This window comes from Cyanistes caeruleus, chromosome 3, assembly GCF_971803275.1.
Source record: "Cyanistes caeruleus chromosome 3, bCyaCae1.hap1.1, whole genome shotgun sequence".
Taxonomy (NCBI): Eukaryota; Metazoa; Chordata; class Aves; order Passeriformes; family Paridae; genus Cyanistes; species Cyanistes caeruleus.
In genome coordinates this window covers 6,664,173-6,672,469 of record NC_141703.1, presented here as the reverse complement: position 1 = coordinate 6,672,469, position 8,297 = coordinate 6,664,173, and the positions used below count along the sequence as shown (strand labels likewise).

The window sequence follows — 8,297 nt, the reverse complement described above, 5'->3', positions numbered from 1 at the left end:
GTCCTTTTTTATAGAGGTTATCCTTGGGAAGAAACATATCCATGCACTTTCTAACCTTTACGTCTTTAAAACAGTGCCAGTTGCATCATTATTTTCATGGTCTCTAGACAAGACTCCAGTAGCCTTACATGCTGGATACATGTAAGCACCTGAGTTCATCAGGGGATGTGGGTATTTTGGATTGAGAGGAAGGATTGTCAGAGGAACTTCTCACTGATACTGAGAAGCCACTGGACAAGTATTTTGTTATGTGAAGATTTGAATTCACAATTGCCAATGAAATTTTGTGTATCCACTAGTGGCAGGAAAAGAACCAAGGATATCAAGGCTTTGGAAAACATTACAGATGCTCAGTGAACCTTCCTTTTGCGGCCCCAATTCCCAAGAAACTTTTGTCCCATTGAGACCAATGGAAATTTCCTTCCTCTCACTCAGCTTTCAGTTTGGGATTACATATCCATGGAGAAAAACACTGCTTTAACTTACCTCACAAGAGTAAACCATCACAGGACTCATTTACAGACAAAAAAAATACCCAAACCAAAATACCATTAGAGAAGAATGCACACTCTGACTTCAGTAGCATGGAGTGTATTTATACAAATACACAACTGCCAACTTCCAAACAGAAACCAAACCAAATCTTGAGAACCTGTAAGAAGGGACAACCATTCCTAGGGATTTCCTCTTTCACAGGTTCCCAACTGAAGTGGAGCTGAAGGGGGAAGCAAGGAAAATTTAACTTACAGGCAGGGTTAGCTTAGGATTTTAGGAATGTCAAGCTGATGATAGAAATTACTTGTCTTCCTCACATTACCCTGGTGGTTGCTCTGTGAGAGGCCTGATCCAGTTCTTATTGATATAGAGAAGACACAGTGGAGCACAAACCCCTAGAGAAAATCTAAATATAATCTGCCCCTTGATAATAGCAAGCTTAAGAAAATAAAAACCAGCAAACAAAAAAAAGTACCTTTCAGTTTGGTGTTTTGCTTATCTTCCAGTCACACATGATGATCACTTTTACATACTTTTAGTACAACCCTGTCTATTTCGTACTCATTGTGTCCAATACATCAAATTAATGGAATGCCACCTCATTTTGGGAACAGTCAAAAATATAAGAGAGTTGTCGTACAGCAACTAAGTCTTCAGATTTCAGCATGATATTTTATTTCATTTGAAATGCCCTGACTCACCCACTGCTGTAAGGGAATCCTGAACTGCTTGGACAAGGATGGAGAACTGTCATTTATTGTGTTTAGTAAGTGCCAAGATGGAGTTTCTTGAGCCAGGCTTTGACTCTGCCACACCCAGTGTCCCAAAACTGTTTCTGCTGTTTGCACCTTTAAAACTCTCATCTGTGCACCATTACATGATTTGGTATCTACCATTACCTGTGCAAAATACCTGATTCTAAAAGTAGCTGATGTTGTAAGAAATGGACAGGGAAGATACGACCAAAATAGTGTTTTAGATTGGTTATTGAAGATTTTGTCTTTTTTAGACATCCACATATATGTTAACAAAAAGCAGCCTACACAGCTGCTGAGGCTTTTAAAATAAATAATTCCTAAATACTTCATCAAAAAGATTTATGTATGAAACACTAAATTAAATCCAGTAAGAGCATGTGACATCCTCTGTTCTTGGAGAAAAACAAAAATACCAGATAATAAAGTATTTTGGATAATATTGGATTCTGTCCCAGGATTTACAGAAGTTAACAAGATATCCATTCACCAGGTTTGCTGAGCATCAGGATTGCCTCTTTTCAAATGTTTACAAAAAACCCTCCTAATTTTGCTCAGAGCTGGTTTAGAAATATGATTTGTTTTTCATTTCCAAGCCAGAGAACAAGCAGGCTACAAAGATATCAGCCCAGCAACTAATATTAAGTCAATATATATAAAAACACCATAGAAACAAAAAGATGGATTTTTTTTCCTCCTCTTTACAGCATTTGCCAATTTCTATTAGGTTACAACTGTCAAGCTGAAGACAAGTTAATATATACACAGTATTTTATCATCAGCTTCTCAACAGAGAAGAACTTCTCAAATTCCTGCATGGAAACACATGCAAGAAATTTCACTTTCTCTGCACTGTTTGGAAGAGCAGAGATCTTTGTTCAGTATAATGTCCTGTCAAACAGGTGATTTCTTTGAAAGGTGGCAAATCAGAAGCTGCCACATCTGGTTCCCAGGGAGAGGACAGACATTCACCTACAACTATTACCATAAATGAAAGCATTTCCACATTTGGAATGCACACTAAAGACACAACCAAAGGTGCTGGAGGTGGGAGGTACAGGCACAGTTGAAAAAAATATGTAAAAAAACCACCAACAGTTGCAGTGTAAAGGAACCACCTCTTGGACAAGTATAATTTTTCAGAGTATTTATTTCTCCAAGTCAGCAGAAACTGTCATTTAGTATGACATAGATGTATATACTGCAAACCCACAATACAGATCTTCTAACAGCCATTTCTTCTACTGGTAGAGCTTCAGCAAAGAGGTCCCTGTGTTCATGCTGGCATGCAAAGACCTGGTCTCTCTTACACAGCAAATCTAGAGAACATCCAAAAATGCCCTGCTTTCTGAATCTCATGAAACAGTTTAAAATACAGTTAAAGTGATGACACAGACTCATGGTTTTCCATGTTTGGACTGAATTGCTGACATGCTGCTGCACAGGGATGGATATTACTGCTTACCTGGTGACTGTGTGGACTTCTTATGACCATTAATTACCACTTAACTCCCAGACGAATTCCAGTATTAAGCCTTTCAAAGACAATCCAGGTTTTAAACTCATGCTATCCAAGGACAGAGAGGGCAATAGACAAAAATGACTACATGATTCAAGCAAGACAGAACAATAATAATTAAGGTCTATAACCAAAGAATGTAGCCTTGATTTTTAAAACTTCCATTAAAAACCGTATTTTTTTCTTTATAATAACTCATTTCCTAGACTAGTTCACTCCCCTTACTACCCAAAGCTAAGAAAGTATTTGAGATTGAAGAGCAATTTTTTCTTCAACATAGTGATAAACAGCATCTGGATGACTTTTTTCCTATTTTCAGTAATAATCCTACCCATGTATTGGTTTTCCTTATTATCAGAAAAGGATTTGCCCTTTTTTTTTTTGTGGGGAAGAAAACCCCAAAACCATGGGGTCTAGATCAGCTTCCCCACTTTCTTGACCACCACATGCTGTCAAAACACAGATCATTACACAACATCCATCAGATCTTTAATGTGGGTAGTACAAAGAACACGTAAATTGCAAGTCATTTTACTACAAACTCCTGGAGAATGGAAAAGCCACTGCTAAAGTACAAAAATGAAGCACTACAGGAGTTTTTGTTCCAAGCACCAAGAAAATAGTTTAGTAATTTAAGCTTTTCTTCTTTTCTTGGAGTAAAAGAAAACAGCTAGGAAAACAAATGCTGAGATAGTGTTAATGAAACTGCTTTCTCCCTAACTGGCCTATTGCCAGATTTTACTGGTTTATGCTGCTTTCCCTCATATGTCAAATAGCCACATATTTCAGGCAGGTTGGCTAAAATTTGTCAAGATAGCTACAACGCAAGCCTTAAATTTAAGTTTTGTAGGACACAGAATGGCATCCTGTGGGTTCTGTTGGTCAGCCTGCTTTGTTCATTGCTATCTTTCAATACATACACGCTGTCACATGAATCCAAGATTGTCTCAACACATTTTGCCTGCTTTGCTGCAAAAGGACTTGCCTCATAGTCAAACGTCTCCTGCATTATTGGGAGCATAATGTTGACTCCACACCTCAAAATCCTTTCTTAAAGACCAGCATGAGATCACACACGGCTCCTGAGCTTCTTCAGACTCTTGGGTAAGGGGATGACCACTGCCCTCACTTGCTTAGCTGGTCAGGAATGAAAACCAAACCAATTTCAACTGATATACCCAGCTTCAAATACCAGTTTTTCCTGGGATGGATCTTGCTACAGGTGACTACAAGTATGCCTGGACTACAGAAGACCATAGTATTTCAATTGTATCCCACAGGGACTTATCTACTGCTCCTTCAAATTTGCTATGTGACTTGGAAGTGACAGCAAACAAACAAACAAACCAACAAATAAGGGCATCTGAAAATTCAATCCCATAAATTCAGACAGGGTTAAGAGGGGCACTGACAATACTAGAGAAATAACTCAGCTATTGTGACTTCAGGTAAACACAAGTTTCAGCTGGACTAGGACTTTGCTTCTACAATCTCCTGAATTACTCTGTGGCTTAGCAATCCCTCTCTTCCGCTGAGAAATGGTTTTGTCTACTCTCCTTTCTGCTGATTTATACTCAGAATACTGCAAAGTGGAAACTTCACACCTGGGAGTCAAGATCCACAGAAACAATCTGCATTGAAATCCCACAATTATGGCACATTCCAAACAGTCAGACTCCTGGCACTGATTCTGGCACCTGAGGAAACTGCCAAGAAAATCCATGACAGAGAAGCCATGAACAATACAAATGAACACAGATGTTTGATCACAGTGTTTCTACTATTAACAGACTATGGCCCATTCTCAGAACCAAAAATAACTTGGTTTTTACCTGGATTCCAGACTTGCAAGTCCTTTAAACACAAATGTCTGCCTCTTTTATCAACATTCTCAACAAACTGACTGCTGACTCTTTTATGAAGAAATGAAACATCATCAAACCCCGATGCTTTCTTTGGTTCTTCCTGCATTTGCATCAGAAAGCAGAGCTACATTACAAGAGCCTGCTTTTAAGAGCAGCATGGACACACTACTCTGAGTCTTCATTTGCATTATTTAAGACTTTATCTCGACCAGATCTCCGTTCCTGTCACTGTCTCTGCACCATCAGGACCAGAAAACATGCGATGATCCACCTGAAAAACATCACTGACAGGTTAGTCTAACACTTACAAAGGCTGAAACGTGCTTCAGTGTCGTAAACATGACCAGAGAGTAGCAATTAAAGGAGAACCAGCAAGCAGCAGCATCCACTGCATAGACTGGTCTTTGACCGTGTTCACTGAATTCCCAAAGGCAGCTAATGGCTTTATTTTTGCTTTAGAGCACCTGGTAAACATCAAACAGGAAATTCAAATGGGAAAAGCCAGCCCAGACATGGAGCTTCAGCCAGACACCAGAGAAACGATGCAATGCTGTTACAGAAGGCTCTTCTGATCCATTTCCAGCAAATTGGGGATGAGCTGTGCCCTCACACACGCACATCAGGAGCTCAGTGGAACCAAGATCAAATGATTTGCCAACACCTAACTTAAAAAATCTAAAGCCTCCTCGCTGTGCGGTACTGTGAAGAGAAACATGGTCCTTTGGACTCCTGGCTGAGCTGGGAAAGGTGGAGGAACCCAAGGATTGTGCACAGTGGTGTGGATGGCCTGTTCCTGGAAGTGTTCAACGCGAGGGTGGATGGGACTGAGCAACCTGGTCTAGTAGAAGGTGTCCCTGCCCACAGCAGGGGGCTGGAACGAGATTACCTTTTAGGTCCCTAAAGGCAGTCTATGATGCTCAGGTAATGCTTCATCTACAAGTCAGGCTGGAGCTGCTCTAAGATGTATGAAGCAGGGAAAGCAAGCAGCAAACCCCCTTTCCGCGCCTCCAGAAATTCAGAGTTTTACTCACAAGCGAGGCGTGCTCAGAAGCCCGAATTCCCAAGTGTTGCCATTTCCGTCCTTCGCGCTTCTCCCACCGCTCCAGTCGGGGCCGGGCTGAGCCCTCCCCGCCCTCACGCCCTGAGGCCCTCGAGGCATCGCGAGATTTGCTGTGGGTCTCGCGCGAAGCACGCGCGGCGGCCCGCGCCACGTGACAGCCGCGGGGGCGCGCGCGCGCGTGCCGGCAGGGGCCGCTCCATCTGTCACGGGCTCCCAGGGGAGGTGGAGGGGGCGTGGGCGAAACCAACGGTGGGGGCGGCCGCCGCCCTTCCGTGCGAGCGTTACCCGCTATCCAAGCATCTTCCTCACAGCCCCGTTCGGCCCCGTCCCTTCTCCGAGAAGCATTTATTTTCCGTTTCTGCCAAGAGCGCCACGCCCGAAGCGGGGAGGGGTGGGTGGTGCGAGCGTGCCTGCTGCCCCCCGCCGGTGGGACATGGCGCCTTCCTCAGTGGCGTCCACTCCTCCAGCCCGGAGCCCCCGTTACGCAACTCCACCCGTGAACGCAGCCCTCCCTCGTTCCTCCTCCTCTTCCCACCCCAACGCCCGCCACTCCCGACATCTCCCCCCTCCCCCGCCGTCCGCTTTTAGGGGCGCATCCCAACCTGCTGGCGCTCGCTAATCGAAAAGCTCCCCTGACTGACGGCTCACTCGACCTATCACAAGCGGCTGCACTCCGGAACCCCACCCCCTTATCAAGTACTGACCAATGGCGCGAGGCAGACGGGGGAGGCGGGCAGCGAGGGCCAACCAAACCGGAGCGCAGCGGCGGCGGAGCGCAATGACTGACGTAAGTCAACAAAGGTCACGTGGGGTGCGGCGGCGGCGCCGATTGGCTGCGCGGACGCGGGCGGGCGGGGCGGGACGGGGGGGTCGCGGTGGCGGCGCGCGGGGTCCGCGGTGTGACACAATTACAACAACTTTGGGCAGCGGCTCCGGGGAAGTTTGTACGGGCGGCAAAACACACCCCGAGCCGCGGGGCGGGCGGGGAGGGTCCCCACAGCTCCCCGACACCCCGGCTCCCCGCGCCGCCGGCGGCGAGCGGCGATGTAAACACCGCTCCGCCGCCATCCGCAGCCGCCGCCTCCTCCTCCCCCGAGTCTCCAGCGCTGGGGCTCCCTCCCCCTCCTTCTCTCCCTCCCTCCCTCCCTCCCTCCTCCTCCGAGCAGCGGGGCTTCCCCCCGCCTCCCTCCCTCCCTCTCCCCTCCCCTCCCTCCCTCCCCCTCCCTGCCGGCTGTTGTTGTTGTAATAAAAGTTGTGGTGTGTGTGTGTGTCGGGCACCCCGCCCCGCCCGGCGCTGGGGGGTGTTGGGGGCGCGCAGGGAGGGGGGGGTGCGATCCGCGAGTTAATTACGCTGCGTTTCCATGAAATCGTGCGGAGTGTCGCTCGCCGCCGCCGCCTCTACTGCTCCTTTCGGTGATGAGGAAAAGAAAATGGCGGCGGGGAAAGCGAGCGGCCAGAGCGAGGAGGACTTCGCCAGCTTGACAGCCCAGGAGAGAGAAGCCCTATCCGGCCTCGACAGGTACCCGCTCCCCACTGCGCCCCGGCCGCCTCCGTGTCCCGGCTCGGCCCGCGCTCCCTCCGTGTCCCCCCGCTCCCCTGCCCGCGGCTCCCCGTGCGCCGCCGCTCCCGGGCCGCGCTCTGCCCTCGCCCGCCCGCCGCGCTGACTCTCGCTAACGCCGGTGCCTCTCTCTCCCCTCCCTCCCGCCTGCTCCCCTCCTCGCAGCCGGCTCTTCGGATTTCTGAGGCTTCATGAAGATGGCGCCAGAACGAAGGCCTTGCTGTTAAAGGTAAGCGCGAGGGTGGATGTGGAGCGGGGATGGGGGGGGAGGGGGGAAAACGGGGGATGGGGAGCGAGGCGGCCCCGCCGCCCCTTCCCTCGGGACCCCCGGGCCCGCACGGTGAGTGTGTACAGGGGGTGTGCGGGGGGCACCGCCGCCTCCGCGGGGTCTTCGCGCGTTGCTGCTCCCTTTGCCCCTTTCCTTTTCACCACCGCCTCCCCCCCCTCCTCCATTCTCCCCGAGCGGGACGAGGGGAGCGTGGCCATGTGGGTCCCCGTCCAGCCCTGGGACGGGAAAGTGGCGGAACCCGGGGCCGGGAGCGGACGGGCCCGGGGAGGGGGCGCGGGGGCGGAGGGGGGGGGAGGCGGAGGACGAGGAGGAGGAGGCGGCAGCGGGGGGAGAGCGAGGGAGGGAGGGCGCGCTCGGCGCTGCTGACGTTGCCGCTCCCCGGACCCTCCCTCACCTCCCTGGGGTGGTTTTCGCCCCCAGCCGCCGGAGCGGAGCCGGGGCCGGAGCCCGCGGGGAGCACGGGGTCCGGGCCGGGCGCGGCGCTGAGCGGCTCCCGGAGCCCGTCAGAGTGACTTGTTTACTCTGCGGGCCCCGCTGCCTCCATCCAGCGTGCCCGCTCCTCACCGAGCCCCGCGTCCCGCCCGCCGTCCCGGCTTGACAGGGAGCGAGGCGTCCCGCGGGCTGCTGCTGCCCGGCCCGGTGTCCGGAGAGAGGTGTTGGTCTCTGTGGAAAGTTGTTGGCCCTGTCATTTACTTAAGTAATGGCTGCTCCTGTCGGCCCAAGATGGCCGGACAGGGAGGAGAAAGAGAAGGGGGG

The 8,297-nt window shown here is 49.9% G+C and overlaps 1 protein-coding gene and 1 long non-coding RNA gene across 35 annotated transcripts in view; one reads left to right on the top strand and one right to left on the bottom strand.

The window, feature by feature from the left end:
* Nucleotides 1-2,382: 2,382 nt before the first annotated feature.
* Nucleotides 2,383-6,304, bottom strand: LOC111945470 (uncharacterized). The gene is made up of 2 exons (XR_002871674.2): nt 5,666-6,304; nt 2,383-4,905 (listed from the first exon to the last, which is right to left on the bottom strand). It is a non-coding gene; the product is annotated as an uncharacterized LOC111945470 (long non-coding RNA).
* Nucleotides 5,895-8,297, top strand: part of KDM6A (lysine demethylase 6A) — a 151,768-nt gene continuing 149,365 nt past the window's right edge. For 24 of the 34 annotated variants that reach the window (XR_015284061.1, XR_015284063.1, XR_015284062.1 and 21 more), the window contains exons 1-2: nt 6,544-7,213; nt 7,418-7,481. Coding sequence is in view for 27 of the 34 variants with exons in the window: in XM_086879684.1 (XP_086735810.1) it covers nt 7,056-7,213; nt 7,418-7,481 (222 nt within the window). In the remaining 7 variants the exon portion in view is untranslated. Of the gene's footprint in view, nt 6,482-6,525; nt 7,214-7,417; nt 7,482-7,539; nt 7,593-8,025; nt 8,195-8,297 lie in introns of those variants that run through there. The other 10 variants (XM_086879682.1, XM_086879665.1, XM_086879681.1 and 7 more) reach the window with 8 other exon arrangements.